Source organism: Megalops cyprinoides, chromosome 20 (genome assembly GCF_013368585.1).
Source record: "Megalops cyprinoides isolate fMegCyp1 chromosome 20, fMegCyp1.pri, whole genome shotgun sequence".
Taxonomy (NCBI): domain Eukaryota; kingdom Metazoa; phylum Chordata; class Actinopteri; order Elopiformes; family Megalopidae; genus Megalops; species Megalops cyprinoides.
In genome coordinates this window covers 12,557,879-12,577,919 of record NC_050602.1, presented here as the reverse complement: position 1 = coordinate 12,577,919, position 20,041 = coordinate 12,557,879, and the positions used below count along the sequence as shown (strand labels likewise).

Below are 20,041 nucleotides of genomic sequence, written 5' to 3'. Positions count from 1 at the left end.
CCTGACACCCCACACAATCTATTTGGCAATAATGTACATTGCACTAAATATGCTTTGGACAGCAATATATTCCCTTGAGTATTCACTACAAGTCCTCTAGCAACTATTTACAAATACACAGAAGGATACAATTATTTTGAGGTTGCTTCTTTTTAATTTATATTTAATTTTCTATTTACTTATTTCTTGTTACAGTGTCTTGTACATTTTGGAGGCAAACAATAAACAAAAGCTAAACGGTGAGTGACCAGACCTAAGAGTCACACGGACATACGAACATGGGCACAGAAATGGACGCAGACGTACTTATCTGCTGGAGCTGGGGTTTACAAAACACATTGAGAGAAAAGAACATTCTAGAAAATCCTCTCAAAACATCTACTTTCAGTTCTCATTTCAGGACACTGATGCTGGCGGGCAACTACTGGCCTAAATTCCACACGTTTTTATAGAAACAACTTTCAGACCTTTCAGATCAGTGCAGACCAGCATTCTCAAACTAAAATGAACCATGAACTAGTTTGGTATCTGAAAGGCAGAAATCTATGTTTTGCCATATTTGCCAATGTAAGTGTTCAGTATACAGATCCTTTGAGTGTGTATTTCTAATGCCACAGTTCACTGTGGAGCTTTCAGAACATAACCTGTGCCCCAGAAATCAAACAGGTCAAAACCCATGAACATAAACCCTACTAAAAATTATATAGAATCTAAACTATATGATGTAAATACACATACTGTAATTAATTTTTTACATTTTTGTTAAAATGTAAATGGCTGTACAAAATAAAATTGTACAAGTGCTCACAGCAGATTAACGGACAGGAAGAAATGATTGGATGTGACCTCATGAGAGAGGTGTCAATGTTTCGGTTACATCTGAAAGAGAACTTACAGACACAAAGCACAGAGAGGGATGGGCCCTGTGTCCAAACCTGCCACTTTACAAAAGTGTGGAAATAAGAAAAAATAGTGATAATCAAATTCACACCATGAAACCTCATCTGTTATCTCTATTAAAAAAATTTAAAATATTTTCAGAGGAGATTATGGCTTTATGCTTTTCTGTTTGAGAAGTTTTACATTTTGCACTGCAGAATGAAACGGATGGCGAGGAAGGTCATGATCTCACTGCAGGTCCAGTGAATACAGTTCTGAATACAGTCCCCAAACACTGATCCAGGACCAGCTAGCCCAGACCCAACCCTTTTGTGCAAAATTGGAAACTGATCGAGGGTCAGTGCTGCAGGGGGAAGAAGGGTAGAGAGTGTGTCTGTGGGGTGAGGGAGCGTTCCGAAATGAAAACGGTGGTATTCCTGTGTGTGCTTATCTGTGAGGATGGGGGGAGGGGGACCCCAATACACTTCTGTCCCCCCCTGCCCCCAGCAGCAGAAACACCAGCAGTGACTAGTGATTGACAGTGGTTAACGTATGAGAAAGGTTTAAAATGTGTGCAAAACAAAGAAAAGAAAACATACTACATTTTAACTGACACAACACAAACTGACACATCCATGTGAGTGCTCCCTCGTAAACTGTTGTGCTGGGTGTTGGGGTGGAGGGGTGGGTTGTAGGGGCCGGTCAAGTGAATTTGCTGTCTCTCCCTGACCCTGCCAAGATCACTATGAGGTGATGCAGGTAAGGACACACCGTGTCTGAGTGACAGCTGATACAGGTGCCGCTCACAGCTGAGGGCAGGCCTCAGGGACCTGGAGGGCCAGGCGGACCTCGATTCGCCCTGTACCTCAAGAACGGACATGAAATGATTCGGTCGCGCAGTGCAACCCTGCACGATTCCTACAGCTGCATTTTTTTTCTTTGCTTCTTTCTTTCCTCTGTAAAGCCTTGACAGGAAGGGAGAGGAGGAGATAGGACAGAACCCGGGGGAGGAAGTGTGCACGGAGAGAGGAACGGAGAAACGAAGAGAGGAGGAGGAGGAGCGGCGCGAGGGAGGCGGAGGCCCTAATCGTCGTCCTCGTCGTCCTCGTCCTCGCTGATGGGGTACCCGCGGGCGGCGCTGTGGTGTGGGGGGGAGGGCGGCGGGGACGTCCTTGTGAAGAAGGGCAGGCGGAAGGTGGGGGAGGGGGAACGCTCCCGCGTCGGGCTGCTGTTGGGGCTCTGCCTCGGGCTGATGGCCTGCAGCATCCGGCCCTTCCCCTCCTTCAGCATGTGCTTCTGTAGAGAGAAGGAGAGATGACTGTAAGCAAGATGTACAGCACTAACAACCCGTGTTACAAAGCAATTAACACATTAACTCGGCTCCCGTGGGCTCTCAACAGGAAACTGGTACTGATCTCTCTGGTTTGGACTCAACATTTCTACAAAAATGCATACATCAGACCGTTTGCTGCAGGTTGCTGTCATGCAAGGTCGCTAACAGCCACAGTGAACATAGCTGACGATGCTCCTGCTCACCAGTGCCCCCTCTGGGCCGAACATCTGCAGGAAGTTGCCTATGAACTCGCGCGACTTCTCCTCCCACTTTTGGATGAGGTCGATGCTCTTCTCCTCCACCTTCTGCACGAACTCCTTGGAGCGCTCCTCCACGTCCCGCACCTTCCGCTTCACCTTGTCCACCCGCTCCTGCAGGTGGTACTTCTTCTCCTGGCAGACAGGGGGCGACACCGGTAGCACCACAGGGTCACTACATTTCTCATCAAAGCTGTTAAGGACTGAAAGAGCTTTACACTGTTCAGACAGGCCAAACTGAGAACACTCGTGGCTGTGACCTTTGTCACGTCGAGCCTTTGTTTTCTGACTGCCATGTCATTTTAGAGTGTTAATCCAGGCAATTTATAAATCAGTGCAGGGTAACTGCAGTTCACACAATGATATATAAAACCACAGTGCAAGGAATGTTCTGCACGAGTCTGATCAGCTGCCCCCCGTGACAACGGGGCACATACGAACACGTCTGAGCAGGTGGGACTCACGTTGATGAAGCTCACGTTGAGCTCCTTGGCGGTATACCCTCGCTGGAGGTTGCGTCGCACATACACGTCGTAGTCGCGGACGATGCGCGTGATGATGTCAGAGGTAGAGATGCCCTCCGTCCGCTGGGTAGGGGCAAACATGCCTGTGGGAATGGACAGAGAGCGCCGGTTACACAGAGAGCGAAAACACATGTCACTCTCTCCGGCCTCTCCCCTGAGTTACGGTGCCCACCTGCTTCCTTGATGTGCTTGTAAACGTCATCACTACCCGCAGAGGAGTATGGGATATCGTCATGGGCAACAAAGTCAATCTGTGGAGCAGAGAGGTGACAGAGGCTGTTATCTAACTTTCTGCCGCCTGGTGGCTTTGCAGTGGAAAAGCGAGACAGTGCTATCTTTGGGCAACACATAGTCTTTTACTACCAGCAGTAAAGGAATGATGAAATGTTAAAAGAACCCCCCCCTCCCTCCCTATGTTCAAACAACAGCAACTCCTATCTTGTCATTAATCTTTGCACTCCCTCCTTTACCCGGTGTTTGGCTAGGAACTCCGGCGTGAGCGTCCAGGGTGCGTTGCGGACGACTTCATCCACGTAGCGACAGTGGCTAACTGCATCGTAACGTTCATCCTCATTCATGACTGTGAAGCCCTTGAATTTGTGTGTCAGCTCATCACTGCAGACTGTGGAAAGAGTAAATATTCCAGAACTACATTTTTAAATATAGGCCTACTCATACAAATCTCAGAGTGGTGTAGATATTATTTATCAAATATATACAGGAAAGTGCATCATACTTTCCTTAACAGCATTTACTCACTGACAGACAGACTGACAGACAGACTGGCTGTCAGAGGCCTGCAGACCAACATAAGATTTCTGATTCCACAAACAAGATTCTCTTGAGAGATTTACAAGAAGGAGGGACAGGGTAAGAGACGGACAGGAAGAGAGATAGAGAGACTGGAAGAATGAACAAGAAGGTGTTCCTCACCACCCACTATGAGATGTGTGTTTGGGAAGAGACACTTGGCCTGCATCAGAGCGCGGGCGTGGCCCGAGTGGAACACGTCAAAGATCCCGTCTGCGTACACCCGCACCGGCCGGTCCACTGTGGGTTAAAGGGGGGGACGCTCAGTCATAAAAACTACAGTGAGGTTTAAATGAAAGACTCACTGCCTACACAAGCACAATCACAGGTCTTTCAAAGTTATATGCAGGCAACTGGTACCGTGACCAGGTCCTTAGTGGGATACTAGTGTCACACCCTTGAAGGGGGAAGTCATCTTAACCTGTTCAAATATATTATGATATAACAATGTATAAATTCAAAAGATGAAATAAATGTAAGGTGTACTGGGTGTACTCTCCTCAGTGTTAATAGCACAGATTTCAGCAATAACTCAGCATGATTTCAGCAATAACCTCCTGCATGTGTAGGTTTATGCAGGTAGAGTGTGGGTATAACAATTTGTTTTGAAGGTGTGTGTATACTGTGTTAGTGTGACTCACGTGGGGTGCCCCTCCGGGCCTCCTCCATACTGACGCGTTGATAGGGTGTTGCTTCATTGGACACTAGCTGATCTGCGAAGGGGGCAGGGTCCCTCAGGCCCTGGAATGTAAACACACAGGTAACAAGCACAAACTGATAATGGTGGTAATGACACGGGCTCCTTCAACACACCTTTTTACCACATTCTTGGGCCTTTTACATGCTTATTATCCTCTTACTACCATTCCATTCTCTAACTTACCACGGTGACACGCGGGACCTTCCCTGGCCGTTCTCCCTCCTCCGCCTCTCCGTTTGATCCCTCCCTTCGCCTCTTCCTAGAGATCAGTTGTTCCGGGCTGTGGGGCTCCATGTCTGTGTAAGGCAGGTTACAAGCACAAAGTCAGACCCATTACAGTCTGCTGCCGTCCTCGGCTCATCAGACACCAAGCTTAGTTTGATTTAGATGCCACCGTTCCGCAGTGCTGCAAAGTATCTAGGTTTAACTGGTCGGGTCATATTACATAACCCGGAGTTGCTGACCTCTCCCGTGCCACGGATTCCTATGAGCTGGGACAGACCAGCCGAACGAGACATTCCAAGCCCATAGCCTATGTGACAGATAAGGAAGAGGGAGGACGCCCGAGATTCGTGACTTGCCTTAATGCACGACTATTGCCAGCTACCCGAAGATAAATGTATGCAGCCAACCGGTTTGTTAATGCACAAAACAAGGAAAACTAAAGACATTTTTCCGCAGTTGCACAAACCAACCATTTTTATGCATACATTTCAGTTCTACTGCGGGTTCAGTTATCTCACTGGAAAAGCTCCCTGCGTGCCTGATTTTAAAGAAATGCCGGGGAAAGACTATAAATCAGACCTCAGCTCAGAAACCGAAACAGATATTTACTGAAGTGGAGACTCACTGGCTAGCAGTTCCGCCAGAAATCGTATGGAAGGAACCTGTCACACAGATACAGGTTGCGAAATGCCACCGGGGCAGCGCTGGAATGGAAAAAAATCTCTTACACGCACAGAGCACAGCTAGCTATCGTTAGCTGGGCAACAACCTGTATGGAGCTCGAAATCGAAATAGCACCTTATGACTACCCAGACAGCTAAACAGCTAAGTCATGAGCAACTGCAGTCAGTGTCCTTGTTCGCAGACGTTCATCTGCAACAAAACAGTCACTCTAACATTGATATTGCGACAAGGGCAGAGGCACGTAGCTAACTTAGTTAGCTACAGACGACATTCTCCAGCGAATAGACTCCAAAGTTCATTCAATAAGGATAGCTAGTTATCTCATACCACACCTGGCTGGACTGTTAACTCAGCTAGTAAGCTTATTACAAAGACGTATTGTTCGACTGGCTACCCATCCAGCTAACTAATTACTTCGCACGACAAAAAAGCATGCAAACGCTGGTTGACAGCACCCGCACCTCCCAGATTTGCTAGTAAGAAAGCCACTGAACAAACATTTAGGTGGGGGCGGTGGTTGTCTTCTGTCGGAGTGACACTTCTAGATATGTAACGTTAGACTCTTAATGTCACCGAGATGCAGATGTCCAGTCCGATAACTTTGTACTACCAAGCTAACTTGACGTTAGCTGAATAGGTGACGTTTAGCTATTTAGCTGTCCACCTTGCGTCTAATGTTTTAGCTGGACTATATCAGCTGCTAGCTATCGTACCGCAGGTGCCAATAGTCAGATCTGAAAAGCAAGCATAACGCAGCTAACTTAGTAAATTTACTAACGTTAGAGATTCAGCTCGCTGACTTTCTAAGCGACATTGTATAAATAGCTAGCCTACCAAACAACGCGTTCAGAAACAGCGACTGCAAACTTTTTAAGCAAATCTTAACCATGCGCTTCATGAGTTGAACTGAGCTCCGTGATCGCGCTTTTGAGATCAGGCAATATGACATGTCGTGGGTATTTACTGGCTGGCAAACCAGTAGATTTGTTCCTTAGTTAACTCAGCCAGTAATACACCACGGACATTCGCTAAGAAAGTCGGACTGAAGTCACAAACCCTTATGAAGCACTCGGTGTCCGAAGAGTATATTCCCGTGATACTCTGTCCCAGCGTTGAATAACTATCTACTGATGGCCCACGGCCCGTCGGTATGTCGAGGACTGAAGGCCGGGCGTGTTGATATCGGGAATTAGTTGGGTATTTTTAAAGAGACAGCAGACCAGCTGAGATGACAGCCATACAGGAACAACAAGCCAACCGACATCCCTGTAGGAAGTGAGGTGTCCTCAAAGAGATACCATCTGTGTATCCGCCCATCTGATTTCGTGCTGCCCCCTGGTGGCCGATTCCGAAAACGCATCAAATGATCGGGAGCAATTTTTTTCATATTTGTATTAATCTCAACCGGTTTTGATCTCAACAGATATTACACTGTAAAACTTCCTGCATGAAAAGCCTATTAAAGTGGCTAGACATTTCATCATATTTCACTCAGAGGTGCCCTGCCGCTGGCCCTGAGGTAGACATAACTACACATACTGGTGCCATCTGGCAAATCTTGATGCTGGAAACCTGTTTCACCAGCAAGGTTAATATCAATGAGGAAAGGCCAGTGGTCAATGACCATTCATCTTTATTTCATTGAAAATGTTAATGTGCGTTTTTGTCAGCTCATAGTAGCAATGGGGTTTATGAGGAGTATGGTATTAACCTCCAGTGTTCTTTCGTAACAGCACATATTGTTTTCAGTACATTCTGGCCTGTTCATGTCACTATGTTGGGTTCAGGTGTTCCAGCTGCTCACATTCAATTAACATTTAGAGATATCCAGAGACATCTCCTGTCCTGTACACCAACAGGGAATAACATGTACATACCAGAGAAGTAAGGGTGAAGCAAATATGGGTGAGAATGTTTGAAAAGCAGGCTCTCTCCTATTACCCCCTTGAAAGTAAGCATCAAATTATGCTTATCACTGTGCTTTTGCTTACAAAGACATCTTTGACTGGGTCATCTGAAAACACACAGTCTAGTGTTCAATGTGTATGTTGGTGAAGTACGGTCTTAGTTTACTGAAAGTTTTATTTTGACAAATACACATACACAAACCATACTTTTTCTGTTTCCTTTTTTTTAATTTGTTTTGCTTTTATCAGCAGAGAATGCAAGTTTTTCTTTGCACATGGCACACAAGACTGCAGACAGGTTTATTCTTTCGATATCTTCACTTCTTGTAGGGTATGTGCACCCTCTGGTGTCTGGAGGCTGTACAATTCCAACCAGTGCAGAAATGGCACAATGGCAGAAACTCCCTGTTCAAATGAGCAGTTAGGAACAGCTGACGTAATGAAAACCAGCCAGTCTCCAGCTCCAAAGATGCACACCCTACTTTAGGTAACAAAAACATGACAATCAATGGACGTACAGGAGCAGAGCACATCACGATCACAGAATTAAGATGCATAAATATAGAGGAAAAAAACCTACGACACACATTGCGTACGATTAAGTTTCATTTGCATACAGTCGTGGAATGAAGTCACTGACATTTTCTGACTGTTTGTTTCCTGGACTCATGCAAGACTTGTGCTGTCAACCCACTAATATGACCAGCACTAAGGTCAGCAGCATACTATTCCCAATAGGAAAAAAAAGAGAGGGACCAGAAACAAAACCATCTAAAATGTACTCTCCTTCTTTTAGAATAAAGAGGAAATCATATGCAATTAGACTGGAATCATGTGCAAAGAAGGCAAACGAGAGTCCAGCCTGGTCAAAGCTGGACCATACAAGCGGAACATTTTTTAATATTATTTTTTAAAAAGGATTACAAAGTTGTGCAAGACTGACAGAAAAGATCACCCTCTTTGATCGCGGGTCCCGGACTGGAATGCAGGATTGTAAACAGTATGGCTTTTTAAAGCATGAATTTGTTTCGGTTTAAGGCACAAGGAAGGAATGACCAGACGGGTACACAGCTTGGCGACGCCAAATCAAAAATAATAAAACCGAATAAATGATACAGAAGGACAGGCAGCCACAGACAGGTGTTCAGCCTCGCCAGGCCTGGTGTAACCATCGGAGAGAGGAATGCTGGGATATCACTGGACTGTGAGAAAGGTGGAGGACGGCCGGGGACAGATGAGGTCACCATCTTACATGCCCATCCGGATGCTCTGGATGATCTGGAAGATTGCTGTGGAAGGGGGGGAAAAACAACAGCCATCTCAGCTCAGAGTCAGCTCTCACTCAAGAGCACTAGTTATAAGACTGTTGTGAGGCAGGACGGATTATATGAGGAAAATGAGGGAGTGAATGAGTGTCCCTGGAACACTTTTCTTTCCAAGGTGAATAATCACATTTTCCTAATTCATGGGCAATAATCAGAAAAAAAGGCCTCTCTTGCTATTAACGTCAACACAAACAAAGAGACAATGGTGAGGCACATGGACCTAAATGTCATGAAAAAAAAAAAAAAAAACATGAAACCACACACACAGACAAACACCCACACACGCACATCCCACAGTATTACACAACCCCTGAGTCATAACCTGTGCCGAACAATTTCAGCCGAATTTGAAGAGCGTGTTTTGCGGGTTTCCATTGCGGTGAATGGAGTGGAACTTACGATGAGTATAATTCCCCTCTAGCTCACAAAAACATCACTGCTCTTGGCTGCCATCCCAAAAGGCTTATCACAAATTGAGTCCTGACCAAAATTAGCCAAGCTGAGCAGTGCTTGTGGACACACCTGCTAACAGTGTTTTCAGATGGGCAAAAATGCCAGCAAGCCCAGTCCCTAAATACCTCCTCTCAAACTGTTTCAGAACTGCTCCACAGCAATGAACTCAGAGACAAGTGAATGTGGAATTACATTACACTGCATTATGTCTGCTTAACAGATGCGCTTATCTGCAGGGACTCACAGCTTACAGTGTTTACATGTTATCCATTTATACACTAATGGATACTTACAGAGATGAATATCCACTACGTCTGCTTAGCAGATGCTCTTCTGCAGAGCGGCTTACGTGGCTTTTAATTTGGTTATCCATTTATAGGCAATTTGAGTCGTTTTACCTTGTTGTGTTGTGTGTCAAATGACAGTAACATAACGTAATGTACAACAGTGAGCCTCCAGGGAATCAGACTGATAACCTTGCCTCTTACCACTACACCTCACTGCTACCCAATTAATGTTTAAATTAATGCAAGAACTGACAATATGGGTGCATGAATTTGTTTTGCCGAATGGAACTGCCTATCAACAAGGTCTCTACAAGGTCAGAGTGAGACCTGGGTAAGAAAGCACACCTGTGCACCACGCAGTGAGAAACACGCGAGCTGCTATCAGGCTGCCCTTGCTCGCCAGTTGATATCGGTCTTATCGCAAGCTCCCAAATCTAAACTCAGAGCGCTGCGTTTTCGCAGAGCAAGCTTAAGAACTGTTCTTACTAGCGCAAGCTCTCCATACCACAACTGTTAGGTCACGTTGTCCCAAAGCATCTATACGCCAGAATCATTAAGAAAATCACCAGTAATATGCAGCCCTTTCCCACATAACTTGACGAAAGATCCTAGTAACTTATTCCTGATTAAACTCAGAAAAGGCTGCCTCGTAAGGAACATCGTATGAGTAACAGCACAGCTGCAACTTGTCGTCAAAAGAATGTGTCAGCAACAATGCTAAATTAAGATCGTGATATTTATCAGTCTGCTTTTCTGCACACTACATTTATCGCGTAACGTTGCACCCGCACGGTTCTTCTCAAGTGATAATGCAACTCGTTACTAATTGGCAAGCACACCAATGCGCATATATAGAGCCATCTGACAGAATGAGAAATACGGCTAAATGCGCTAGCTTGCATTCAATATTTTTACATCATAGCATTTCCAGTTCTTCGACTGAAATCAAATTCCTGGCTGACGAACACAAGTTGCGTGGGTCGGGCAGAGAGGGGGTAAGGAATGAACTTTGTACCGCTCTGTGTGGTATTTGCTCACTTGGCATCGGTGGGGGGTTGCTATTACTTGATGGGTTTTTGATTTACTCACCTGATCCACACACGACGAAGATGAAAAGCGCCAGTAGCCATGGTCCAACGGACACTTTGTCATCCTGGGAGTTTCTCTGCGGTCCAAACAGACGAATCAATGAAGGTGTTTTACACAGGTAAGAAAAATACCCTACAAATATGCAGTACTTTCCCGTGATACACAGTAATAGTCGCAAAATACCTAACCTTAACCATCTACACACAGGATTTGCTAGCTGCACTAACTTAGCTAGACTAGCTAAGATACTTTTACATCGAAACTACGAGTCAGCTAACGAGCTGGCGGGCTAGCTATATACACGTCAAAGTCAAACATTCCTTTCGTGTAGCCGTAGCCAGCTGGCTAGCTAACACGGACAGCCCAAGATTTATTTTTGCCATTAAACAGTCAAATCCAAAGTAAAAACCATGTATGAACTTTAATTGGTTAGCTACATACCTAACATGCAGACCAAATTCTAACCCATTACCCAAGTTATAATATCAAATAAAATGTATAACTTGACTAGCTAATTAGCAAGACATAGCACCTAGCTAGCCATCCAAGTTACTATGATGAGTAAACCTGCGGGGTATTTCAAATGTACACCAGTTCACTGGTACCTACATCTTTTTCAAATAAAAATATTAACAGTCTGCCTTAAATCTACATGCTATGTAGGGAGCTCAGGTAAAAAGTGAAAGGTAAATTTAAACCACACGCCAACGCTGACTCCTCTACATTGGGTGATGATGATGATCGTATGCAATCTAAACCAGAGAACAGCCCCAAACTCACCGAACTTTTGGCCACGTTTCCTCTCTGTGTGATGTTTTTGCTGTGCTTCTCGTTGGCCATACGAATTCTCTGTTTTGCTACCATTTTCAGGGTCCGGAGAGATACTGTAATTGTTCAGGAACGGATAAGTCGAAACTGTTTCGCTGGATTTTAACTCAGCTGACCGCACTCGTACCCCGAAGGAGTGACAAAGAAGACCGAAATGTCTACGTACACACAAACTTAAGCCTTCCCACCGAAAGGCCAAATTCCTCAGTCCGAGCTGGCCATATCCTTCCGCGAGCCTGTGGTGTAACCTAGTCCGCTTTACGAAGACTTGCAAACCCAGTTCAGGAAGTGTAGCATTAAAGCGTGCATTGCGATGAGGTGCAAACTGCAAAGCGTACATCGTGACAATATTCTGATGAAATATTATGGACTTAAATCTTTTTGATTATATTTGCAGGCTAATGTCATAACTTTTTAAAAAAGAGACCATTACAATATTCCAAAGGAGATTCTTACCCACAAATTAATTATTTTTTACACATAATAATCTGCATACGAAAATGTTCAACAGCCACAATTCTAATATCGAAAATCATTAGCCCAACAAGAAAGACTGTATAAGTATGAAGGGTGTTCCCACAGCAACAAAAACATAATCTGTACTGTAAATTAGTTGCTGCACTACAAAACAACTTCACAATGAATTCAGTAATGGCATCATACATATTCTGCACTGGTACGAACTAAAGTTGTATGCTAAAACATAGTAATCTCATACAGTAATTGCATGGTACCACCAAAAAGTCGAACATCTCACGCTGTGATGTACAATCTCATCTTCAGGTTTTCAATGTAATTTGTACTGTATGTGATGTACAGGAACGCATTGAAAGATGGCTAAAATGGCAATTTCAAATGCCATTCTTGATCACCGTTATTTTCTTGATCTTGCCACTGTTACAATAATCAGTGAAATAAATTCGGGGCGCCAACAACATACAAGGATACGTCATCAACCTCAGTAACATATAGAACCGCTTAAATTGTGTGGTGGATTGATATCTCCGAGTCTCTTGTGGTGACACGGTCTCTGTCGGGATTTGTCGACGTGTTTCTCTCCTGTGCTGTCACGTGGTGCATTTGTGCTTTTCAGTCATCCGGCGCTAAGTGCCGCTCCTGAGTCACCGCTAAAGTTTCACTGAAAAATGGCAATTAACTTTAACACAACTGCAGAAGAAGAAATCGCTGTTCCTGACTCAACACAAGGGCTGGGAGTTTCGCCGTCTGATCTGAAAAGTTAAAAATGTTTACCCGATTATACGTTTAGCATACAAATGTTGAGGTTGACACCTGCCACTCTTGCAGGTGTTTTAATTTTTGTGCATTTGGTGTGACCGTGAGCATTATGTTCAGCACTGTGGAAAGTAAATCTCATTATTCTAAAATCCATTTCAAAGAAACATATCTAACTCTGCTCAGCCCATTCTATTAGCCAGTTAATAAATCAAAATATTAACCTTTCCATCTGTGTAATCTCCTTGTCCGCCTTACAGCTCAGACCTGAGTTCAAGTCTGAGTGTATCATTTGCTGACAATGACCAGAAGCCCTTAAGGGTTGAACACAGTTGGCCTCATTTTGCCAGGATGCCTTGGATTGCTTTGGACAGGGTTTCATCACTGTACCACTCCAGGCAACCTGTAACTTGTCAGCATTGATTTAGATGTTAGCTAGACGGGAAGCTGGCAGGACTTCAGCCCCGTTGTCTGACTCCCGCTATGACATTATTGCATCTTGATATAAAAAAAAGCTCTCTGATCCAGAGGCTGGAACATTGTAAAACCGGAAGGTTTTGCCATGAAAGTTTGCAGTTCTCCAATGATAGCCTATAGAAGGGGGTGCTTTTAGGTTCCGAGATGCCTTATTGAACAGTTCAGGACCACAGCTGCCAGTCCAGTAAAATGCATGGCTGCATCCTAATCCAATCAAGAGGTACAAGTCAAATGTCAATGCTTGTCAGGTGCATGTGAGTCGCTCAGATGACAATCAGGGAGATCCTGTTCTCTGTTCAGATTTTTCCTGGTGCGCTGTTGGCCTGCATGCATACTGCTACACCCCAGCCCTCCTGCATGAGTGCAGGGGATATCACAGTGAGTCCAGCCTAAGGTACAAATGGGAATTACAAAGAGAGGGAAGATATTAAAAACAATCTGTTTCAGGATCCACTGTGTGCAGAATGTCTGCATGTTTTCTTATTCCCACCCTATCCAGATGGTCAACCGATTCACCATGTCTACTATCAGCCCAACAGCTATTATTATCTTTTATGTTTGCCTGTTTTGCAATTTATGTGGTCTTATGATACAGACAGTTAAACAGCTTTTATTTTGTTGTTCAATGGTGAGAAACTGTGAAGTCTTTTCTGAAGACGCGTAAGACTACATTACCCAGCAACCACAGCGTCACGTCAAAGGTCACGTCCCCTGTTACCCTTGGCTTTTTAAGCAAACGCTTGAAAGAGTGCGAAGCCGAGAAGAAACAGAGACGGGGACGGAATGGGGAAGCGGTGGCTGTCTTTTTCACTCCTGTTTATTGGAGTATTTTCTCTGTACTGCGCCACCGCTGATAACGGTGGCGTTAAAAAATTAAAGATGCAGTTTGCGACAGGACCTCTTCTGAAATTTCAGATCTGGTAAGAGAAGGGGCAAACGGAAACGCGCCGGTTGTACTTATCTTAGATAAAATATTAGCTAGCTTCACAGGCTTGCGAAACGAGGCCGACATAAATCCGGAAGGCGTTTTTAGCCAGCAAGGAACCATGCACTGTTGTGCTAGCTAGGAAGCTGGCCAACCTTGAGAATCCCTTCGCAAAACCTAGTTTGCTAATTTGGTTAATCTGCAACGACAGTCCAAACGACATACCATTTGCAAAACTGTTTTCATATAGTTAATGTTGGCTAGTTACCTAGATATTTTTTGGTAGCAGGCTGTTTCTGGACGCGTGCAACGATTATTAAATAAGGTGATGTTAGAAGATGGCTAACAGTAGGATAGCTAGCTAATTTTTAACTTAATCCTTGGTTAATCCAATGAGTGAATTGATTGCCTTTGTCTGTTAGCAAAACCTAGTTTCTGTATGTCCATACAGCGATATAGCTAGGGATCCCAAGGACCCTAGTTTTGCGATTGTTCATGCTATGAAACCGTGTTGAGGTACGTTCCTAGAATGCTGTCAAGGGAATATTTTATTCTTGTTGTGGATGGTTTCATCCAAGGGTCGACTAAGGCAAACCTACACGTAAAGCTCGGTTTCAAGATGCATCTTATTATAGGTTTTAAACCGGTTTAACACATGATCAGTCGTGGAGAGTACGTTTTCCCCACTTCAACGGTAAGCCAGTGATCGTAGCTTTTCTCTTGTTTAGCCTTGCCCTCTCCTTCCCAAGAAATGTCAGAAGAGGTCGATGTTTCTCAATGTCTGTTGTAACGTAGGCTAGGGAACATATGCATCTAATGGAGGAAATCCTATCAAATCCTATCATTTTTTTTACTTTGATGTAGTTTCTCTCCACTGCCACTGCCGTTTAATTAATACAATTAGCAGTTGGAGGGGTGTTTGTCTGATCGCTATTATCCTGTTATTATTATTATTTTTTAAATTATCTTAAGCACGAGCAGTGTGGTGTAGTGGTAAGGAGCAGGGTTCATAACCCATCAGTTGCTTGTTCAATCCCAGTTTATCTTAAATTGTCTGTATAATGTAAATGAACGCATCTGCTAAACTAACATTGTGTAGTGTAGCAATATGCAATAGTTATGGGCAAGCTGGCCTTTGTGAAGCACTAAATGAGTAGTCATTTGGGTACTTATTCTTACACTAGGGTACTTACTCGTTAGCTTTGCCAGCTATGTTGTACCTTCCCTGGCCAACCATTGAAACCTTTTCATGCAGTGCGTCTAATACTGTTGACTCTTTGTGGTTTTTCGCTTGTGTTGTACTCTAACTCACATGTAAGTCTCTTTGGATAAAAGCATCCGTCAAATGAATGAATGTAATTGTAATGTAAACGTACACCGCTTCAGGCAACACGTACTGTTCCAAAGCGCTTTGCTCTTCACTGTGAAATGCTGCTTTCATTTCCTCCGTTCTAGTTAGTGCAGTTAATTGCAGATTTGTTTGGTATGTGGGGGAAAAGTGTGGTCATGGCAGATTGACTGTGTGTAGTGTAAATTTGCACTAGCTTATAGCTGCTGGTTGCGTGCATAATTGTGCATGCCACACAGTGTGATTTTTGTGTTTGTGTGTGTGTATGTGCGCATGTGTTTGTGTGACTGGCTGGGATGAATGTGTGATGCATGTTGGGGTGTGTACACTCTGTGTGTGTGTGTGTGTGTGTGTGTGTGTGTGTGTGTGTGTGTGTGTGTGTGTGTGTGTGTGTGTGTGTGTGTGTGTGTGTGATGTGTGCACTCAGTGTATCTATGTGAATTGTGTGCACATGCTTTCAGTGCACCCCCTAATGCAGTCTCATGTGCTCCCCAGCATTTCCTGAGGGTACCGGCGGGTGTTTGAGGAGTACATGCAGGTCCTGAACCAGCGTTACCCAGACATCCGCATCGAAGGGGAGAACTACCTGCCCCAGCCAATTTATCGGTGAGTGATTCTGCCAAACATCAAAGCAGCGGTGTCTAGACCTGCGCCACGCAGGGCAGAAGAACCGGTCTCTCCCAACCGGTGACACTCGCGCTCGGTTGTGACATATGAATGAAGTGGAGAAACCGAACTGGTGCGAATGAGTGAAATCTTGCATTCCCTGTCCACAGCCATATCGCTTCCTTCCTGTCCGTGTTCAAACTGGCCGTGATCGGGCTCATCATACTAGGCAAAGACCCGTTTGCTTTCTTCGGCATGCAGACTCCCGGCCTGTGGCTCTGGGGACAAGAGAACAAGGTGAGAGGTCATCGCCGGGGACGACAGGTGGGGTGGGGTGGGGCATGGCTTTAGGGCACAGGGTCACGGAGCAGAGTGCTTTCAGCTCTAGTCAGGGACGATTTGTCCTCCTTTTTCTCAAGCTGCAGTCAAAATAATACACAAGCACAAAATGTAAATGTGTGAGCATGGGATTTACGCCCAGTGTACATTGGCAACGTGCTTCATTAGGCCGGAATAACAAAAGACTGAACATATGTTGTTTCTGATCTGGTGAAGAACCTTTTCTGAAAGGCATATGTAAATTACATTTGCGAGAAGAATTGATCTCAAAGATCAGCAGCTGTGTCCTGAGGGGGGACCCCAGCGTGGCGTTGGTCCCGCCCAGTCAAGCTCTGGGATTCATCCGTGCTCCACGCTAATGACGTCCCTGTGGATTAATGGCGTCTTATTGACCCTGGTGAATACTGTGAACTGTTTCTGCCAGGTTCTGACAGTTTAGTCTGATGTGCAGCTGCGTTGCTGTTGGGCGATTGCTCACAGCATTTCACCTCAATGGCCGCTTTCCACCGTAGAGGTGGAAGAAGACTGGCTCGCTTTGGTCTTAGCTCAGCTCTGCAGTAGAAGAGGGCTGTAAGTGACTCTTAACACCAGTGTGATTACATAATGTTCCCTCTGGAGCAGTTACTTAGGGTTGTTGCTCTTGCTTGAATCCAAACATAAACTGGTTGTTACATGTGGTGCTTTACCCAAGGGCACTTGCACAAACCACTTTGTAACAGTGTGAATTTAGCTGTCAGCTCTCTATGGCTTTCTCTGCAGACGGTGTGATTGAGACCACTTTGTCTAAATAATGGTCTATATGCTTACTGTATTATACAAATTAATTGGTTTTAATTCTGCTTCAGTGAATGTCCAGTGTTTACATTAGGAAGTGCACAGCACAGCTTATTCCCTGTTCCCTGTTGAAGCTTTCTCTGAGGATGTAGAGTGCTGTTTAGGAGAACTATCACTGTTTTTGATTCAATCACTTGTTTGCTTCTTTGGCAGATCTATGCTTGTATGATGGTGTTCTTCCTCAGTAATATGATTGAGAACCAGTGCATGTCGACGGGCGCCTTTGAAATCACACTGAATGGTAAGCTTTTTGGAATTTTATTCCATTATGTTTGTCGACTTCGTCTTCCCCTGTTTTTATTGGTGGCGTGCAGAACAGGATTATGGGACATTAAGTGCATTATTCGAATAGCACTGAGGTCATTCTAAAATTGTTTTTCTGGTTTCATCTGAAGTAGATTTATAATGATGGGTGCTGTCAACTCTGAAGTGACATGCTTTAACCAGCTGTTAACTATATAACCTGCCTTTAAATACACAGACATGCTCTAACCTCAGTGTCCTCCTGTGTAGATGTGCCGGTGTGGTCCAAGCTGGAGTCGGGTCACCTGCCCTCCATGCAGCAGCTGGTCCAGATCCTGGAGAACGAGATGAAGCTCAACGTGCACATGGACTCCCTTCCACACCAACGCTCCTAACACCCGTGCCCGCGTCTGGGAGCCTGTGACCCCCCAGCCCGTATGTCTCCCTCCCCAAAATTTGCACAGGGCTTCTGTCGTCTTGTTTCTATGCATTGTTTAATGTATTTGCAGTTTGGCGCTCCTTAATTACGTGCTCTGCATATGTATGCCCCAGTATACCGTCGTGTCCCTTGCATTGTTAGCGTTCAGATGGAAGCTAAGCCTTTCGGTTACCTCTGTGTTCCCTCTCTCTGCTCCTTCATTTTGTCCCCCTCTCACCTCTTTAACCCTTTTGCACGTGACTTATTTCATTCTATGTAGAGCGCGTGTTACGTGATGTAGTTCGTTATGTTTTCATTAGCGTTATCAAGCTTCTCATAGTTTTCACCGCCGCATTTGCTATACTTTGTAACGTTAAATCACCGTTTCCTCAAAGCTAACGTTACCTAGAATTTTTCCATTCTAGTGTTATAGTGACACCAGTTTCACCGTACGCGTGAAAGTGTTAACCAAATCCAAAGAAAAGTGCATTTCTTATTATTGAAAATGAGTCCACAGCACTTATTTTGCAACATTGTCGACTAAACCTACTCAGTGTCGGTTCCTCCTTCACATTTCTTACTGTGTAATTACATCTCTCTCCCTGCTGGTGCTGCAGGTTTAAGGCGGGTGTGTCCACGGGCCGTGAGGCGATGCCCATGAAGGCCTGCACCAAAAACAGGTCCCCTGCAGGTGCAGGCCGGATGTCCCAGTCGATCCTCACCGAGCCCCGGGAGACGCCCTCCTGCCACGGGGGCGGGTCCACGCCGCCAGGCCGGCCTTCTCGACTACTGCTGCCCGTCTCGGTGCAATAACCGTGTATAGTTTTCACTTTTTATCCGGTAAATTCAGCCCTACCACAGCCCGGTGTCACTGCTGGCTGTGTTTTTATATTTAGCGTTAAGAAGGATACGAAAAAGAAATGCAGTCCGAAGGAACCAGATCATACGGATTTTATTTGAATTGCCATTTAATTTCTGAGCCGTTGTAATTTTTTTAATATATTTCTTTTTATAGCAGGAAGTTGAACTGACAGAGTAATAAAAAGGATTATGACTAACAGAAAATGGTAGTGGTGTTATTTTAACTGATTTATAATATCTCCAGTCTGATGGTTTTGATGTTTCAAATGACTGAGAATGTCTGCCTGAGAACAACCCACACAACGGAAACTCTCTGAGGGGAAATTTTGGACATCTAATTTTCATCTGGTGCTCTGGAGGATTTGCACTGTGCTGTAGGTGACAGTTGACGGGGACAACCCGATTGTATGCTTATGTAGGTATCTCTCACAGATCTCTTTATTTTATAAAGATTTTTTGTTAAATGTCTAGAAAGAACAACCTCTTAATGGTTGGTTCTGATCTGCTGTTCACATGGGTGGTGTATCTCTCTTACTATGCAAAGACCTCTGTTATTTTGTTTAGTGGCAAATCCCTTTATCCCAGGAGACTAACTAGTGTGTTGCATACATTTAGTTTCTTATGTAAAGACAGTAATCTGTTTACAGGCTGGTGTTATCAGGAGCATCTGAGGTAAAGTAGCTGTGTCCCAGTGGGGATTATGTCAGTCATTTTAATCCATGGCTCTGTAACACTGGCCCTAGAAAGCCAGTGTCTTCTGGATATTAAGTGCACATTTGAGGAATTTCATTAGAACAAAATTACAATATGTTTGATAGGTTCAGAGTGTTGGTGAAATGGAAAATGAGCTATGATCACCAACACTGTGCTCTTTCCTCTCATTATTGGGCCTTCGTTTCGTTGTATTCTGCTTACTCTAATAGGTTTTAAAGTAATACTGTCGGTACAGTTTAAGCATGATGCTTTGTCATGAATCATGTGACAGCTTCTTCCATGAAGCAGTGCTTCTCCATTGGTGGTGCATGCATTACAAAAGTTACCACTAGATGGCGCCAATGTCTTTCCAAACGATTTTATAGCTACTCGGTATGGTAGCCTGATCTGTATTTAGCTGTATGGTAGTGTGTGCACTGTTGCATGGTTTAAGGACTTGCATTCAAACAGTACGGTTGTGATTAGAATGTAATGTCATCGCTATGGTATTCTGTTAACCTTTAAAGGAACAATAATTGGTTCTGGATGGACTTTGTCACACCTGTTTTATGTTCTGGTGTTCTGTTCGGAGCTGGAATGAAAAGCAACATGCATGGTGGTTTCCAGGACCAGGTTTGAGGAACACTGGTACTTAGGACTGAAGACTGATGAAGGCAAACCCCGAAAACACCCAGGTGCTGGTGCACCTTGGGCACCACTTGCTGCCCTTGTTTGTGAAAAACTGATCTAAGATCAGCCTGTC

At 44.5% G+C, this 20,041-nt stretch overlaps 3 protein-coding genes across 3 annotated transcripts; 1 reads left to right on the top strand and 2 right to left on the bottom strand.

Annotated features, from left to right (window-relative positions):
* Window positions 1–1,936: 1,936 nt before the first annotated feature.
* pcyt1aa (phosphate cytidylyltransferase 1, choline, alpha a) lies at window positions 1,937–6,669 on the bottom strand. The gene is made up of 9 exons (XM_036554138.1): window positions 6,469–6,669; window positions 4,687–4,799; window positions 4,445–4,544; window positions 3,927–4,043; window positions 3,464–3,615; window positions 3,166–3,244; window positions 2,934–3,076; window positions 2,416–2,604; window positions 1,937–2,175 (listed from the first exon to the last, which is right to left on the bottom strand). Exons 2-9 carry the CDS (start codon window positions 4,795–4,797, stop codon window positions 1,963–1,965), a joined length of 1,104 nt encoding a protein of 367 aa, XP_036410031.1. The 5' UTR covers window positions 4,798–4,799; window positions 6,469–6,669; the 3' UTR covers window positions 1,937–1,962.
* Window positions 6,670–7,533: 864 nt separating this feature from the next.
* On the bottom strand, window positions 7,534–11,462 carry LOC118795700 (stress-associated endoplasmic reticulum protein 1). The gene is made up of 3 exons (XM_036554383.1): window positions 11,254–11,462; window positions 10,474–10,549; window positions 7,534–8,608 (listed from the first exon to the last, which is right to left on the bottom strand). Exons 1-3 carry the CDS (start codon window positions 11,335–11,337, stop codon window positions 8,568–8,570), a joined length of 201 nt encoding a protein of 66 aa, XP_036410276.1. The 5' UTR covers window positions 11,338–11,462; the 3' UTR covers window positions 7,534–8,567.
* Window positions 11,463–13,794: 2,332 nt separating this feature from the next.
* On the top strand, window positions 13,795–18,782 carry LOC118795699 (thioredoxin reductase-like selenoprotein T). The gene is made up of 6 exons (XM_036554382.1): window positions 13,795–13,931; window positions 15,780–15,890; window positions 16,061–16,187; window positions 17,217–17,304; window positions 17,577–17,741; window positions 18,342–18,782. Exons 1-5 carry the CDS (start codon window positions 13,795–13,797, stop codon window positions 17,699–17,701), a joined length of 588 nt encoding a protein of 195 aa, XP_036410275.1. The 3' UTR covers window positions 17,702–17,741; window positions 18,342–18,782.
* The last annotated feature ends 1,259 nt before the right edge of the window (window positions 18,783–20,041 follow it).

Coding starts and splice junctions, on each gene's coding strand:
- pcyt1aa (XM_036554138.1), bottom strand. CDS start 4,797: ATGGAGCCCCACAGCCCGGAACAACTGATCTCTAGGAAGAGGCGAAGG. Junction 4,545..4,686: donor AGGTCCCGCGTGTCACCGTG/GTAAGTTAGAGA, acceptor TTTACATTCCAG/GGCCTGAGGGACCCTGCCCC. Junction 3,245..3,463: donor AGTTCCTAGCCAAACACCGG/GTAAAGGAGGGA, acceptor TCTGCTCCACAG/ATTGACTTTGTTGCCCATGA.
- LOC118795700 (XM_036554383.1), bottom strand. CDS start 11,337: ATGGTAGCAAAACAGAGAATTCGTATGGCCAACGAGAAGCACAGCAAA. Junction 10,550..11,253: donor GAAACGTGGCCAAAAGTTCG/GTGAGTTTGGGG, acceptor TTTGGACCGCAG/AGAAACTCCCAGGATGACAA. Junction 8,609..10,473: donor CTTCGTCGTGTGTGGATCAG/GTGAGTAAATCA, acceptor CCCCTTCCACAG/CAATCTTCCAGATCATCCAG.